At 34.5% G+C, this 18,455-nt stretch overlaps 1 protein-coding gene and 1 pseudogene across 1 annotated transcript; both read left to right on the forward strand.

Annotated features, from left to right (window-relative positions):
• Positions 1 to 459: 459 nt before the first annotated feature.
• LOC133882439 (blue copper protein 1a-like) lies at positions 460 to 1,337 on the forward strand. The gene is made up of 2 exons (XM_062321620.1): positions 460 to 744; positions 836 to 1,337. The coding sequence occupies exons 1-2, from the start codon at positions 531 to 533 to the stop codon at positions 1,099 to 1,101; spliced, it is 480 nt and encodes a 159-aa protein (XP_062177604.1). The 5' UTR covers positions 460 to 530; the 3' UTR covers positions 1,102 to 1,337.
• A 14,532-nt stretch (positions 1,338 to 15,869) lies between these two features.
• On the forward strand, positions 15,870 to 16,417 carry LOC133881064 (blue copper protein-like; annotated as a pseudogene).
• The last annotated feature ends 2,038 nt before the right edge of the window (positions 16,418 to 18,455 follow it).

Here is an 18,455-nt window from a genome sequence, read left to right on the forward strand (position 1 = left end):
TTATAACATTTGTTTAATTTTACTAAAGAAATGATATTGTGCAATGAAAACTGTCATCATTACCTCAGCCAAAGTATAAACCCTTCTTAGCTACACCGTAGTCCTCGCCCTCGTTAATTTGTCAAGCTTATTCGGTTAATGCTCCACTGTCTCTAAATAAATATCCTTGGTGCGTTGACTCTGTGTTCGTCAATTTCATACCTCCGACCGAAAGACAATGGACTATTTATCGCATTTTTTGCTGACCACCTTTTGGTTGAAAGAAGAATTTACTTCCGTTTTTACCAACCCATTCCAGATTTGCAACGCCGTTGAAAATTGAACTGAAAAAAATGAGCTTCATATTGTATTTTCAAACTTCTACCTACCAATCGTGAAAAAAGTGGCCGTTTTACACCATCCTTTCTCTCTGTGCTCCGCTCTATAAATACCTCATAACCGATCTTTGTGAATGCCAACATCTGATTTTACAATCTATATCCTTTTAGAATCAACCTCACTCTTCCTTTAGTTGCACTCTGATAGAAGATATGGGTGGTTTCACTTTTGCACACGTCAGTCTCATCCTGATTGTGGCTGCTTCCACCTTGGCAGTTTGTTCGGCCAACAAATACGCCCCTCACCCAAAATATAGTCAAGGCCCTAACAAGATCATCGTTGGCGGGTCGGAGGGCTGGCGCTTCGACTTTAGCTACACTAACTGGGCTCGTAAAAATGGCCCCTTCTACGTAAATGACACTTTGGGTGAGTTAATTGACGCTTCTTCTTATACTTTGGAAATATAACGTCTATTTATACGATCGATGACACGTACTGACAATGTTGTTGCATGCAGTTTTCAAGTATGATCCACCAACCGACAATGCCACAATTCCTCACGATGTCTACTTGCTACCAAACCACCGGAGCTTCTTAACGTGCAACTTAACAGGGGCGCAGATGTTGGCCAACGTGACACAAGGAGGCGGGGAGGGCTTCGAGCTCGTGATCCAAAAGAGGAAGCCTCACTACTTTGCTTGCGGTCAGCACGAAGGGAGTCATTGCAGTGATGGACAGATGAAGTTCTTTGTCATGCCAATGCTCCGTCGTTGGTTTAAATAGTGGATACACATGCAACGATCGAGACACAGGAAAAATAAAATACTGCTACTTGCTACTCTCTCTTTTTAATTTTTGTTCGTGTCGAGATCTCAAATTAATCACGAGAGTTAATCTGTTGTTGTTTTTTTTTTTTTTTTTTGGTGTGTTTTTTCCCCTTCCCCTTAAAGACAATGTGATAGTTTTTGATTGATTGAAATTATAGTGAATAAATGCACCAGTGACTTGGTATTTGTGTTCTTGGTATGTGTTGAAGATATTTTTGAGCTGGTGACGTGGCAGGATCAGAGACGTCCCCTCTTCTATTTGCTGGCCTGCAAAACAAGAAAGACCTGCCGGGGGTTGGTCGGCGAAGCCTCCTCCGACGATCAAGTCAGTCCAATGTCTAAAGAAGAGGAGAGAGGGAGAGAAGATCTCCCAATGATAGTAGATCTACCTTTAATAATTTTGATACTCCCTTTTATACTCATACATGCAAAATGTCCGTTTTATCCTTGTCAAGCTCAAGGCTCCACGTGGACATTTTCTAAGGTGGGGAGGAAAATCCCTTAACAGTATGTGTTATATATATATAGTCCGTGCATCCTTATAATTGTTGTTTCGTATTGTATTACTTACTATACATATTACAAAGCATGTGAATGTTTTGTGGTGATAACATAAATAAGTTTAAAGGGAAAATATATTTTACCCCTTCGAAGTTGGACCCCTTTCAAATTTTCCCTCAAATGCTTAAGAAGTGGAAATTAACCTCCTTCTAGAAGTTTCAACCATTGGTAAGTTTGATTAACTACTCTGTTGGCATTTTTCATATTCTTTAACGGAAAATAACTCACGTGCATTGCACATGAGTTTTTAAGGCATAAAGTCCCTAAAATGCCCTTAAGGAGGTGGATGAAGTCTCCAAAATGCCCCTATTGTTTAAAGTGTTGAAACAGTAAAACAAATAAAAAATAGTTAAAGAGATTTTTTTTTTTTTTTTTTTAAAAAAAAAAAAAAAAAACCCAAAACAAAAGCAAAAAAAAAAACAAAAAAAAAAAAGGCCCGACCACCCCCATTTGGTCAAGCAGATGGTTCAGAACCCTCATATGTCCTTTAGCTAGGCAACATCGATTGCCTTTTACCATTAGCATTTATATTGCTAAGTCTGGCCTTTTGAGTTGATACATTGTAATATGTGGGGACAATCTTTTGTGAGGTCTACTAAAGGTTCTTTTTTCTTTCTTACTATTGTTGATGATTATAATCAATTTATTTGGGTCTATTTGATGCAAAATAAATCTCAAACTTGCCCCCTCATCCAATCTTTCTTTCATTTCATCGAAAACATAGTTCAATTCAACCTTAAAATTAAAATGTTTACGATTTAACAATGGTGCTGTATTCATATCGATGATTTTTATTCCTCCAAAGGAGCAATTCATCAGCAGAGTTGTCTTGAAACACCTCAACCAATAACTATTTATTAGCTTTTGGCTTTTATTTTTCACTAGTGTTGAACGTAAACACAAAATATTTTTTGAATGTGGCAAGACCTTTGAGATTTCAAGCTCATCTTCTTTTACTTATTAGGGTGATTGTATACTTATTACTGTACGTCTCATGAATCATATTCCAACCTCTAATCTTTCCAACAAATCTATATATTTATGGAACACTATTTTCCATTACTTCCACCTATTCCCATATCCATGTATTTGGATCGATATTTATGTTATGCATCTACTCTTACAAGAAATCGAACAAAATTTGACCCTCGTGCTAAGCCTTGTATCTTTATAGGATATCCTTATGGAATACAAGTTATTTGATCTTATTACTAAGTCTGTTTTTATTTCTCGAGATGTAATTTTGCATGGGGATATTTTTTCCATATGCATCCATGCTTACTAATTCTACTCTAGATAGTTGATTTGTTCTTCCTAAATTGGTTTATGATGATATCAATTTTGTATCTTCTTTTTCTTCTATTTCACTACCATTTTAATTTCTCTAATATTGAATTTGTTCCTATTCACTCTAATAATACTGACCATATTCCATCCACAACATCAACCAATGATTCTATTGTTGATCCCCCTCCATCAAGTCATGACAAGGCTCATATATAACGATCCGCTCCGACGATATAATATTGTCCACTTTTGGCTCTTCTGAATAAGATTTTTTAGAAGGTCACACATCCTATTACTACTCTCGCATAAGCACGATTAACTGCAGAGTGTTGATAAGTTCATGCATGGCCATCACAACTTTAAATCGCGTTGTGCCAAGAAGGGTGTGAATATATATATATATAAACACATTCCCATTCCTATACCCATGCGATGTTGGAAGTCACAATCACCCGCTCTTTAGACCTAGTGTCCCTGCTAGTGACCCTCATGGGCTTGTGCATGCTCCCCCCATCTCAGACTGGGCAATGACTCTAATACGATTTTTAATAACCCACACCCAACGACATAATATTGTCCGCTTTTGGCTCGATCTTCTAAACTTGATTTCTCATAAGGTCACTCATCCTGGTTCTACTCTCGCATGAACACGCTTAACTACAGAGTTTTAATAGGTTCATGGCCACCACGGATTTAAACACGTTGTGTCAAGAATAGTGTAAATATACATATAAGTACATTCCCATTTTCATACCTAGACGATGTGGAACATCATATTATATTCCTCTTCCAAGATTATCATGAATAAGACGTATGCTTGGTTATTCGGAGGATTTTCATTGTCAACTGAAAGCTTATTCTCACTCACTCCCATCTATTCCTAAGTACAATGATTCCTCAACATCAAGTCTACCTTATGCTCGTTCTTCATTCATTTCTTATGATAAACTTTCTTTTGTTCATAGACATTTTAGATTGTCTGTTCCATCCCATTTTGAACCTAAGATTTTCCATCAAGTAATTGTAAGCAATGATCCTATAGCAGTATCCAATCTCATGAGTTTTCTCAATGCCCAATTTCGACTTAAACACTAATTGGAATTGATTAAAAAATGCTTAAAATACCGACATTATTTGTTTTTTAATTCAAAAAAAAAAAAAAAAAAAACTGGAATGTGAATACAATGCGTGGTATTGTGGACCACTCACAGGAGAGCTGTGGGTGGTGCAACCCTGATGAAGCTTGGGGGTGGCCACAACCACCCCCGAGGGGATTCAGGGGTGCCCCCTAGAAGCCAATCAAAGGTGGCCAAGGTGGCCAAGACACCCCAAAATTCACCTTGGGTGGTATGAACCTGATGAAGCATGGGGGTGGTCACGACCACCCCCAATGGGATTCGAGGGTGTCCCCGTAAGCCAATCGGAGGTTGCCAAGCCACCCTAAAAGTCATCGAGGGTGGTGCAACCACCGCAGACTTTTGCTGTGGGTGGCGGACCATGCACCCATTGGTGGTGACTTTTTATTTTTTACAAAACGTAATTTATTTATTTTCGTAAGGGAATAGTTATTCACATGAGAATAGCTATTCCTAAGAATAGTCCATTACTAAATAAAAGAATAACTATTCCTACAAAATAAGCATTACATTTCATAGGTCTATTCCGCGAACCAAAAGGGCCCTAAGTTGGTTAGATTAGTTATATGATGAGTTGGAACATTAACTTGGTTACATTAGTATTTTTGTTGCTTTTGTGTATTAATTCACTTCATTAATAACTGCTTGTAAATAGGTGAAACTATGTATCAAGGCATAATATAAGAGCATATTTCTTCTCATAACCTTTGTTTCTCTTTGTTTTTTTTTTTTTTTTTTCTTACAATTTTGTAAATTTGTTATTGAACCATTAGCAAATAGATTTTTTTTTTCTCCTATCCATATCTCATCAATTTTTTATTTATTTTTATTTTAGAATGCTTGTAACATTTCCATTACATTCAAAGAAAAAAGGTCCAATTTTTTTTGTTAACCTATCCGTCCGCGAAGGTGGAGCTTAAGTGCTCTTTTTTTTTTTTTTTGGCCTCCTTCAGAACCCATTTTTTCGAAACCCAAATCTTCATCCTTTATATCCTCCTCAACCCAAACTATCTTATCCACCTCCTTCTCTTCCTCAACTCTTTGGCCATGTTTGTTTTTTTATTCCCAAGGCAAATATATTAATCAATAACTCAAAATACAAAATACTTTTGTTTTCTGTCTTCTTTAAATTTTCTTATTGTAGGAATATTTTGAAAAAACAACTGTTTAATTAAGCCTATATATATATATATATATATATATATCTTAATAAAAAAATTTAAAAGAAAATTTGAAAATTAAGGGGTGCAATGGCTCCCCTTGTTCTATATGTACTTTGTCCTTCCTGCACTACCACCCGGATGTGTTTGGAGTTGTTGCGATGCCACCATTGTGATGGTCATGATGGCTGAACAGTCACCCCTATGGTGGATAGAGTGACCATGCAGCTGCCCCTACCTTTTTTCTTCTCTTTTTTATTTATTTTTAATTTTTGCACAAGGAGGGCCTTATTTGGATTTCTCAAAATAAGTAGGTATACTCCATAGAATACCGCTAATTTTTATTTTTTATTTTTTAATATATATATATATAATATAACAAATTTATTAATTGATTATTTTTTCATCTAAAGCACTAAAGCATAAAAAATAATAATAATAATAATAAAAACTAGAACGGGCCCAAAATAGTCACAAAACTATCTAAAATATACTTTAAAAAGAGGTCCAAAGAAGGCTCAAAACACCGAAATAGGTCCAAAGAGCCAATATCTGATAGGCGGTTACGTAGTGCTGTTTGGGTTTCAATAATCGCTGATTGATGGTTATTTCAAAACCGCTAACCACCTAAGGTAGTGCGGTTAGGGTTACGAAAATCTAATAACCACCTAACGCGATCCGGTTAGGGTTTAGAAGCAATAGCCGGTAATTATAACTACTTGTACACCCTAGTTAATACTAAATTAGTATATGTTTATACACACATAAACATGTGTGTATACGAGCTAGGCTCGCGAGCCTTAATTGAGTTGGGAGAGTGAGTCAAGTATGTGTCACTTAATAATCGATGGGGTTTCTACTGTTACAAATAGAGTTCAAATCGAGTTTAAATGAGTGTGTCGAATGGACAGGTTCATTTGTAGCCCTATGCTTTTTAAAAAAGTGCAATTTAAAAATGGAGAAAAATCTGCGATTTCAAATCTTAGGCAGGCTGTAACACTCAGGAAATAACATGCCTAGATTAATAATGCATAAATATAAATATACGCATATGTGTGCATAGGTATAAGATTTAATTATTTATAGATTAAATAGAATTATATATATATATATATATAAGTCGGTTGGACATGACATTTCACCCAAAGTCGATCGAGCGATTTTGGAGTCGATGTCGATTGAGCGACTTTGCAGTCGATCGAACGAATGTATAGCGAATAAAATAGATCGATCGATTTTATAATTGATCTAGTGACTTAATAGTGATGAGTAAATGAAATCAATCGAGGGATGTTTTTACAGTGTAAATAAAAGCTCGAACTCGGTCGATCGACTTTATTATACAATGCGTTACAGATTACGTAAAATCACAAATATTGATTTTTCTTCCTTTAATTCTTGAACCCATTTCGTGTGAACAGTCCCAAATGATTAAAACCCATCTAATTAGTCTAGTTAGCTCAGTTTAGTTCTAAAAGAACTAGATATGGTTGTACAAATTAATTATTACATTAGATACAATATATAATCTTACATAATTTATTTTGTAATCTTGATGAAGATCTTTTCTATCCAGCAATCGAAAATCCGGCCATCGAAGAGTTTGTACTGCTTTAATCCCAGCCTTACAAGTCTCCTATATATGGAGCTTTTGATCGACCGATCCATGCACCATGGAACAAAAATTTCCGCAAACACTTTCTCTCACGTAAACTTTTTGTTGTCTTCCCTGTTCTAGTGCAAAAACTTTAAGCATGAAAATCTCATTGTTTCCCCATGTTTTTCTGCACCTAGTGAGCTAAATTAAAGCCTTGAATTGCTCTCTTTTCACCACAAAACCAGTAGGAATTAAAACATAAACTATCCTTGTTTTAAGACCAAAAAAATAGAGCATCATTTTCTTCATCGCATATTGGTGCTCTTTCTTTTCTGGACAGCAACACTCCCTTTCTTTTGGGTTATGTTGGAGTAGCTTAGGTGAGTATTTTCTTCCTCTAAACACTGAATTCCTTCTCTTAAGACATGATTATTCTTCACCTCCTTTGAAGAAGCAACAACCGTTTATGTATATGTGTATGTGTGTCTATAATATATATATATATATATATATATTTATGGACCTCTTTTTGTTTGCTAACAGAAAATTTCCAAGTCAAAAACCAGAAATCAATATGTAAGTATGAAGGTTATAAAAGATGTATAAATGGAAGTGTATGGAATTGCTGATTTATGATATATATATATATATAGTTAAGGTTTGTGGTTTGAACAGTGTGTGCTTACAAAGAAATAAATGAGTTTATATAAGTGTGTGTGTGTGTTTTGCTGTGTTTGCTTCGGATGGAGGGTTGGTGTGTGTGTGTTATGGATATGTGTTTTTGGTGTGTGCTTCACTATAAGGGACATGTGTATGTGAGAAGTGAAGAAAAGTATTTGAAAAAAAAAATAAAAAATTACAGTGTGTGTGTTGTGGAGACCATGTGTGTGTGTGTGAGTTATTTTAAAATATATGTATATAAATTAGTTTGAACTAATGATTTATATATTTATGTAAAGAGTTATTTTAATTATATTTATGGTAGTGTCATTTCACTACCCAAATGTTTTAAGTTAATGGCATTCAATATCCTAATTAAAAGAACGGAATATTAATATTTTATACCGTTATGCTAAAAAATGGTTATGTTGCCAATTAGCACAAAACATAACAATAAGATTATATTTATAACAATTATATTTTAGGGGTAATTGTTGAAATAAGAAATGATCTCTTAAATAAAGATAAAGAGTAGGTAAATTCACTTAATTTTATTTGTTAGTGTATTAATGTTTAAATATAATTATGCAGCTTTTGTGGATAACTTTTGAAGCAGAAACAGTAAGTATCTCTATACTTACTGAAGGTGATGCTAGTGGATCTTCCTATAATATTGTGACTACTGCTTTATTTACTTGTTTGCGCATGAGACTTTGTATATTTTATTGTTTTAATAACCTGATCGATAACAAGCTAGTGGATCTAGATCCATAGTCACTACAAAAAAAAAATGTTTTTTGCCACTTGCAATTCGCCACGTGTACGGTCACTGTACACGTGGCGAACTGTTAGCCACGTGCAAGTCGCCACGTAAATACACGTGGTGAATCTGGGTGACACTAATTGCACAATTGGCCGCGTGTATTAAAATACACACGACCAATTGGCCGCGTGTATTATTATACACGTGGCCAATTGGCCGATTTTTTTCTTAATATTTAATGCTGTTTTTTAATTTCTTTTTATTTAAAATATATATATATTTTTTTTGACTAAAATTCTCCAAAATTATTTTATCTAAAAATATCACAAAATCAAATTACACAAATTAATCAAAACAACAATATTTAAAAATTTGAATACCATGTACTAATAAATGTATTCGTTACTAACAACAAATACTTACACAACAATATTAACAAATTTGAAAATCTTGATCTAATAAAGTTATTCGTTACTAACAAAAAAAAAATACACAAAATATCTACAAATCTGGAGGACGTCGCTACGGATCACGAGGTGCAGTCCCGGGCGTGAACTCGCCAACCGGCGATTGTCCCGCAAGAGATGGTGTAACGGGCGATGGAGTCCCGAGAGGGGATTGTTGGCTCAGCAATTGTCCAACAGGCGACACCGGACCAATCGTTGTCGCATTACCTGCAAGTAATAAAAATAATTAACCTATATAATATTATATGCAAATTTAAACAAGTAATGAGAACAAATTAAAAATAAACCTAAGTGTATAGTTTTTAGGGTTAGGGTTTTAAGGTTAGGGTTTAGGTTGATAGGGTTTAGTTTTTAATGTTAGGGTTTTAAGGTTAGGGTTTAGGTTGATAGGGTTTAGTTTTTAAGGTTAGGGTTTTAAGGTTAGGATTTAGGGTTTACCTCACCATAAAAAAGTTATAAAAAAAAAAAAAGATCTGTCTCTTTTTTCTTTTATGTTTTTTAATATTATTCTTTCTATTTTTAGGGTTTAGGGTTTTAATGTTAAGGTTTAGGTTTTTAAGGTTTAGTTTTTAGGGTTATGGTTTTAAGGTTAGGGTTTAGGTTGTTAGGGTTTAGTTTTTAGGGTTAGGGTTAAAAAGGTTAGGGTTTAGGTTTTGAAGGTTTAGTTTTTAGGGTTAGGGTTAAAAAGGTTAGGGTTTAGGTTTTTAGGGTTAGGGTTTTAAGGTTAGGGTTTAGGGTTTAGGGTTTAGGTTTTAGGGTTTTAAGGTTAGGGTTTAGGTTTTAGGGTTTTAAGGTTAGGGTTTAGGTTTTTAGGGTTTAGTTTTTACGGTTTAGTTTTTAGGGTTAGGGTTTTAAGGTTAGGATTTAGGGTTTAGGGTTTTAAGGTTAGAGTTTAGGTTTTTAAGGTTTAGTTTTTAGGGTTAGGGTTTTAAGGTTAGGGTTTAGGGTTTAACTAAAATAAAAAAGTAATAAAAAAAATAAAAAAATCTCACTCTTTGTAGGGTTTAGGGTTTTTAGGGTGTACGGTATTTTGGGTTAGGGTTTAGGGTTTATGGTTTTTGCTTGTTTTTTAGAGTATAAAGTTTAGGGGTTTGGTTTTGAGATTAGAGTATAGGGATTTTTATATTGGTTTTGATTTAGGGTTTAGGGTTTATTGTTTAGACCTTTGTTATAAATTGAATAATAAAAGAAATTATTATAAATGGTAGACGGTGGCCAAATTTAATTTTCTGTATCTATCCAATAATTGTTGGATACGATCATTTTATTATAAAATGATGGCAAGTTTACTTTGAAATTTTTTTTTTTTTTTTTTTTTTTTTTTTTGTAAAAAAATTACCTAAAAATGAACAATTAAACTTTTTTTTTTTGTTCTTAAAAAACCCAAAAATTGTTGAAATAGTACCGCATACTTATTTATATTTTATTGGTTTGCATCATTGATTTTATGATGAAGTTAATAAAATAATGGTGAGATTGTTTAATCTATTCAAATGTTTTAGCATAAATTGCCACAAATAATAATCCACACACCAATTCGTAGTACAGTAAAACATATTACAAAAAAGAAAAATAACACAACTGTACGAATATTTTCCATGCATAACGACCAACCACATCAAAACACATAAAATTACACAACAATAGATATTCAAACCCAACAAAATTAACAGCATTGCATAGACCATTATTAATTGCTAAATCCACAATTATTATATGAAACTATTAAAACAATTAGAAACAGATTTTAAACAAATTAATTTAAATGCACCAAGTTTTATTATAGCCAAAAATAAAGAAAAAAAATCAATGCTAAAATTACTCACAAATATTTTTTTTGGGTGTATTTTATGCTCCTTAGCCAAAATGTACCTGCATTAAAACATATTAGTCCCAAAATAATATCCCAAAACAAGTCCCAAAATAGCAATCACGCACAAGGCAGAGAGAGAGAGAGAGAGAGAGAGAGAGAGACAGACAGACCGGGAGAGGTTTCAGAGAGAGAGAGAGAGATGTAGAGAGAGATAGAGACAGAGAGATGGATGTAGAGAGAGAGAGGTCCGGACCTAGGGTTAGGGTTCCTACTGTGGTTCGGTTAGAGAGAGAGAGAGAGAGAGAGAGAGAGAGAGAGAGATAGAGAGAGAGAGCTAGAGAGAGAGACAGAGAGATAGAGAGAGACACAGAGAGAGAGGGAGATGTAGAGAGAGATAGAGACAGAGAGACGGATGTAGAGAGAGAGAGGTCCGGACCTAGGGTTAGGGTTCCTGGTTCGGTTAGAGAGAGAGAGAGAGAGAGAGAGAGAGAGAGAGAGAGCTAGAGAGAGAGACAGAGAGATAGAGAGAGAGAGAGAGAGAGAGAGAGAGCATGCACCTATAGGTTGGTGCACGCGTGGTGCAGTGACGGTCGGAGAGGGAGCTGGCCGGAGAAGACAGCGGAGGGCGGTGGTCGGTGCGGACGTCCGTGATCGACGGAGACGGAGAGGGAGAGAGAGAGAGAGAGAGAGCTAAGTGAGAGAGATGAGTGGATCGAGAAGGGTAGCTTCCTCTGGAAGCTACCCTTTTTTTTTTTATTAAATTTTTTTTATTTAAAAAATAGGCCAGGTGGCGCGCGGGAATTGTACTGCGCAGGTCACCTGGCCAAAAATTGGCCGTGTGGCGTAATGCCACGCGGCCAATTAGAGACGTGTATACTAATACATGTCTCTATCTGTTTTTTTTTTTTTTTGAAAAATGAAAAATTATATATATATAAATATATATTTATATTTGTAAACACAAACACAAACACAAACCCTAATCCGACCCTAAGTGTATGTAATATATATAGTGTTAAGGTTTACGTAAACTCTAACCTATAAAACTAAACCCTAAACGATAACCCTAAAACTAATTCTTAAACCCTAAGTTTGTGTTAAGGTTCATATATATATATAGGTCCTATATATATATAGGGTTAGGGTTTTATTAGATTAGTATTCCATTAACGTAAATCCTAATTAGAGTTAGGGTTTACTTATAAGTATACCATATATATGTAAAGTACTCAACACGTAAAACGTAAATATACTATAAACATATTGCACGTAGTCCATAACCCCTAACCCTATGTCTATATACTATATATAGCCATAAACCCTAACCCTAAGTGTATGTACTTTGTTATGTTGCATATTTTTTTTTTGTTCCTCGCCGTATAATTATGCATATATATATAGCACAAATTTGGTTTAATTATGCATTTAGTACTCTATATAAACATAAACCTTAACACTAAGTGTATATACCTATTATATATATCTATAAACCCTAATCCTAAGTGTATATACTATATATAGCTATACTGTATATAGCTATATAAGTATACTATATATATAGCCATAAACCCCAATGTTAAGGTATATACAAGTAACTATAAATGTATATAGTTTTGGCACGCCGTTTACATGCATGCATGCATGCATATATTATATATATGTATATACAAATATGATAAGATAGTTTTGAAATACAAATACAAATACAAATACAAACACAAACACATGCAACCCTAAGTGTATGTACTGTACAAATTGCTAAACCCTAAGCCATAAAACTAAACCGTAAACTATAAATTAAAACTAAATCCTAACCCTAAGTATATATATATATACTATACTAAACCCTGACCATAAAATTGAACCCTAAAACCCATAATCTTAACCCTAATCTTAAGTGTATGTACTATATATAGTTATAAACCCTAACCCTAAATATATATACTATATATATAGTTATAAACCCTAACTCTAGGATCAAATGATAGTTCGACCAAGTTTTGAACATTGAACTGGATCAAATGATAGAGGCATGCAATTTTATACTTGTGTAAGGTATGCTATAATGATCGGGACCACAAGGCCAACACATTCAGATGGATGTTCTATGAACCCTAACCCTGAGAGTATGTACTACACATACAATAAATTAAGTCCTAACGCATAAACCATATTCAAAAAACTCAACCTGCATGTAAACCCTAAAACATAACCATAAGTACAATACATACTAAATATAGCATAAATTTATTGTTGGGGTATATAATAAGACTTTTTTATATAAATAAATTAAAAAAAATTTAAATACAAGTACTGTACAAAACTAATTAGTTTATAAACTCTAATTTGGTATAGGGTACATAGTAATATTATCATGTACATACTATTTGTTTGTTTTTTTTTTTTTTTTTTTTTAAAAAAAAAAAGAATTCCAAAAATATTTTTTCAAAAAACACCAGTTGGCCACGTGTATTTTTATACACGTGTCCAACAGAATGCCACGTGTAATTTATACACGCGGCCAATTGGCCGCGTGAAATTTATACACGCGGCCAATTGTTTGTACGACGCATATGGCCACGTGGCCAGGAAAACACGCTGCCATCTGGCCGCGTGTCTACAGTAACCGGTATTGTAGACACGCGGCGATTTTCAGTGTTTTTTGTAGTGAGTGGGTACATGAGGCTTTACTGGAGTTCCTAGGTTCTCGGTGAATAAGGAATGCCCGAAAAGAAAATAATAAATACAAAAACTGGTGCATCTAGATCACCAGGGAAGACCCAGGTTTCCAAGAGCCTAGGCTCCTAAAAAATATAATTAAAAGTTAAATATGAGGAAGCCCAAGCTTCAAATAAGACGTTAACCGTGCATAGACTAACAGAGGAGTGGAAAAAGGGCAATGCTTAAAACTGTCATATTACTGCTTTATAGTTATGTTTATATTCAATATATGACTATGATTAGCTACCATGGATCATAAGTGGCGTATACATGCGATTATAAAGCCACACCTGCATTATGTTGCGTTTGTTAAATAAATCAGCATTTATATTATTATGGGAAACAACAGACTAACTTAGGTATTTTGTATTGTATGTTGTTTTCTCTCTGTATTATGTATTAATACAGGTTATGAAGAAAAAGAATATCAGAATTATCCAGACCCTTAGATGGATCCTGATACTAGTATTTGAGGCCAGACTGCCTCCTTTTTGCGAACTACTATGATGTAGTTCATTAGCTTATTTTTCAAAAACAATGTTTAGTTATTTTGGCATGTATAATTATGTGTGCCCTGTGTGGCATATCTGTTATCCAATGTATAATTATGCAGATACACTTTAAATATCTATTTTGAGGTATTTCAGTTAGAAGATCTGAAGTGCTATTTAATTCCAAGTCTGTTGGATATATACATATTCCGCTGCTAAATTACAACTCTGATGAGATCGTAATGTTATGCAAAAATTCAAAAATTTTCATTTAACGCCTTTTTATAAAAGGCAAGGCGTTATACAAGCATGTGCATTGTTAAAGAAATGCACCATTTTAAAAGTTAAACTGTGTTTTTAATAATTGCGTTTTTACATCACACGTTACAAAATCGCTATTTTTAAATCGCATGTTTTAAAATTGTAAACCCAAACGGATCTAGTCTTAGACTTAAGTTTTGACATGACTTGAACTCAACACAAGAACATGAATTGTCACTCCTACAAAACCACACTCCTAAAACTCAGGCAGTTCTAGTATTGCACATTTAGACTGGATCTGATATTAGTGCCAACTTTTTGTTCGGATGTTAGTTGGCAGCAGCAACAATTATTTAAACTACGAAGATCACTTCATAAATTGCAGTAGTGATATGATCATAATACTGACTCCCTTTCTTGATGGATTAGAAAAATCGTTTAGCTCTATGTTAAAAACTGAGCCACTGAAATGTGTTCTGAATTTTAACAATATGCTCAAGTACTCGATCTTCAAAGTTAGTGTCCTAAACAGCTAGCAGCAGCCTTAAACAAATCATCTGATTATTAAACATTTGAGCTGTAAAATTCTCAAAAAGATATAGATCTATGTAGAGTGAATTAGCGAGACAAATTTAAGAGAAGTTTAAAAATATATAGCACTAACTAGCAGGACGATGATATACTCAATCAAAAAAAGATGAAAGTGCATGATATATCATAAATCTCCAAGTAGAACCACTAGTGATATTTTAAAAGAAAAAAAGTTCTGACAATGAAAGCCCGGCCGGTCAGCTTAAGACTAGACCGACATATCTTGATCAACATCTTAGTTGGATTAAGGGTTTGTTTGGATTTGTAATTTTAAAACGTGTAATTTTTATTAAGTACAAAAACTAAACGATTTCGCAAGGCCAATCGGATTCTAAGGGTCCGTTTGTGTTTGCGATTTCAAAAAGTGCGATTTAAAATTACGATTTTAGAATGTGCGATTTGAAAAAAGTGATTTTTAAAAACGTAGTTAAACGTTTGGCAAAATCGCAGTTTAACATTTAAAATCGCAAATTAGCCTTTAAAATTATGCGTTTTCAAAAAAGCATCATCTTACCTGCGATTTGAAAAAGCAAATTTTTTGCGTTTTCAAATCGCAATTTTTAAAAACGCAGTTCCCAAACGATTTATGTTCTGCAATTTGATTTAAAATCGCACTTATTATTTACGAAATCGCAATCCCAAACGCACCCTAAGTCAAAAACTATAACGTTATGGGAAATTTATGTTACAAACGCATACTAGCTAGTACTGGCTCAATTTGCTAAAATTTTATTTTTTGTCTTTATATTTTTTTTTTTAAAAAAAAACAAAAATATTAACAAACAATCTCTAGCTTTACACGAAACTCCTAAAAATAGAAAAACATTTTTCACCTTTTTGTTACGTTATACACTTTTTAAATATTTTTTAAAAAAAAATTCCGAGAAGAGGGTTCACCTGAAGTGGAAAACAGAAAACCATGAGAACTAGCAAAAAGGCCGAAACAAATAACAAATTAAAATAGACTTTAACTTCAATGAATTAGCTAGCAATTTACCAACATCTCTAGCTGTTTGAGCCACCCCCAGCTGGATCTTATCCTTCGATTAGACATGCTTAGAAAAAATAAAAGTGATAAATTATTCTGCCGTTCGGCAAAGCTGTCCATAGACAAAATATGTTAAGATTTTGAAGTTATAAATAAGCAGAAGTTGTAGTCTTCGAGGCAATCACATGCAGAATCAATCTCATAAAGAGAAAGCTTCTGATCATTGTAATGGCCTCTTCCCAATTCTTCATCCTTGCCATCGTAGCAATTCTTGTCCCTTCAATTTTGGCCAAGGAATTCGTGGTTGGTGATCAGAAGGGTTGGACCATTAACTTTGATTACCAAGATTGGGCCATCGGAAAGGAGTTCCATGTCGGTGACAAACTAGGTAAATTAACTCTGTGTATCTCTCCGCTATGTCTTCAACTTAATTACAAAAATATTCTCCATAGTCTATGAAGACAATAACTGCTAAATATATTTCATTTTAGTCTTATATATTAATTGATGATGTATGAATCATCTTCTTGGTGCAGTTTTCAAGTATCCAAAAGGAGTCCACAATGTTTTAGCAGTCAATGGAACTAGTTTCCAAAAATGTGTGGCACCGGCTGGAACTCAACCCTTAACTAGTGGAAATGATGTAATTACCCTAGCAACTCCAGGCATAAAATGGTACATTTGTAGTGTTCCCGATCATTGTCAGGTTGGAAACCAAAGGCTCATTATATATAATAGTGGAACCTTCTCCCGCTTCGGCACCTTCTCCCAATTGATAGGAGAAGTGTTGCACCTATATATTATGAGTGGATGATGGCTACTTTTAGCATCTTTTTTGTGTTATATCTATGTAGGAGTTTACAGGAGTAAGAATTTCAAGGGATGCACACGACGTGGTGAAGTAAGAGAAGTTATGAATCATCTATTCTGTCTCATCTTTCAGTATATCAAAATTACCACTTAAATAAAGAGTCTATGGGTGTTAGTTTTGAAGGAATAAGGAGTTTATCTTTAATTCCAAAGATGGTCTTTGTTACCATACTTTGTTTTGGTTGTTATGTTTTAGTCTATCTCTTATGCAAGTAATTGTTGTTGGGTAGGAATTATTTGTAATCTCTTATGTGTGAATAAAAAGGCATGCACATTTTTATCCCTCAAACCATGTGTTTGGCAGAAGCTTAGGATCCTCTATTATCCTACAATTTTAATCTCTTTTCAGCAAAATAGGAAGCAATAAGTAGTTAGATCCTGTAGCTTCTTTCCTTATTGAAAGGAGAGTGACCCAATCCGTTATGAATTCTCATAACATTATGATTGTCATGATTTAACGTTAGAATATTATCGTTAAATTATCTTTTAAGGTTTTGGAGTGTATTTGAATTCATAATTTGCATTCTATTGATTTATAGTAATGCTAACACCTACAGGCCAGTATGTGTGTGCTGCTACTTTTACTCTCTCTCTCTCTCTCTCTCTCTCTCTCTCTCCATATATATATATATATATATATATATTTCTAATTGAATAAGGGAAAGTGTTACAATTAAGGGAGGATCCGTCCCATTTCTGATCCACACGAAAGAAAAAGTGGTTAATCCAAATAATGAAAAAGGGGTGGGCTCCCTAACATTAGACCCAAACCAAATTAAAACAGCGTAGAGTTATAAACAAAAAGTAGGAAATGAGACAAATAAATGACCCGGTCCTTTCAAGAGGCCGCTCAAGGCGGTTAAAAAAGTGAAAGGAAAACAGATCAGGACAAGCCCAACTGTACTCCCACTTGAAACCTGCAACAACCACCAAAAGATGGCTAGAATAGTAACAACGCTATTAGAGTCTAGAAATAGGACTGCAGTAAAGAGAGTAACCAACACAAATTCAAATACAGTAGATTTCCATAAAGAGAAACAAAAACCCAAATAACAGAAAAAAAAAAAAAAGAAAAAAAAAAAAAAAACAGCAGATAATAAAACAATAGAAAACCGGATGATGGAGGGAAGTGGGAGCCACTAGTGAGGGGAAGCCTCTCTCCAGCAAAAATCACAAGAAATCACCGTAAACCACCTAAAACCAGGATGGGGAAGGGATGGAAGGAAAAACGTGGCCATCATGCGCCGAAAAGGGAGACAAACTCCTTGGCGTGTGCAGGCCACGCGCCAATACGTGGATGTCGGCTAAGGTCGTGGCGGCCATCGGTGGATACAGAAGAAGCCGGTGATCCCATTGAAAAGGCACGTGTCTGGCAATAGTTGACGGAAGATCGTAGATCTAGATCCAAAGAGACCAAACCAACAACCAAACCAAAAATCACCAAAAACACGGTGGAGAAAGATGGAGCAAACCAGTATCAGCTGTTTTGAGAAAAAGAAGTACTGAAAAAAGATAAAGTTTGCTAGAAAAACTTTAGCAGAATAGACAACTCAAAAGAGGCAGAAGATTCAAAAAAGGGGGGACAGAGAATTTGTAGGCTTCCCTTCCCAATCCTTTGATGTAGTAGATGATTAGGTGAGGAGGTTAATTACCTCATAAGAGGCGGAAAAAACTGGTAACAGATAAGAGGGAGAGAAGAGAGAAGAGGGGGAGGGAAGCTCAAAGCTTCCCTCTGCCCAAAAGAGCTATGGTTGTGAGGTTTTCAGAGAAAAATGATGATAGAAAACGAAGCGTATCAAGTAGCCAAGCCCACTTTTAGTCTATATGCCTCCCCCTACCATTGCCCGATTTTGTTAATAAAAACAGGCTGCAAACCATCTAGCCTGATGCTTTGAATGGTCGCATTTGACCTAAATCCCTACTAACCTCCTCTGCCATAAATAT

The sequence above is a fragment of the Alnus glutinosa genome, chromosome 11, assembly GCF_958979055.1.
Source record: "Alnus glutinosa chromosome 11, dhAlnGlut1.1, whole genome shotgun sequence".
NCBI classification, from domain to species: domain Eukaryota; kingdom Viridiplantae; phylum Streptophyta; class Magnoliopsida; order Fagales; family Betulaceae; genus Alnus; species Alnus glutinosa.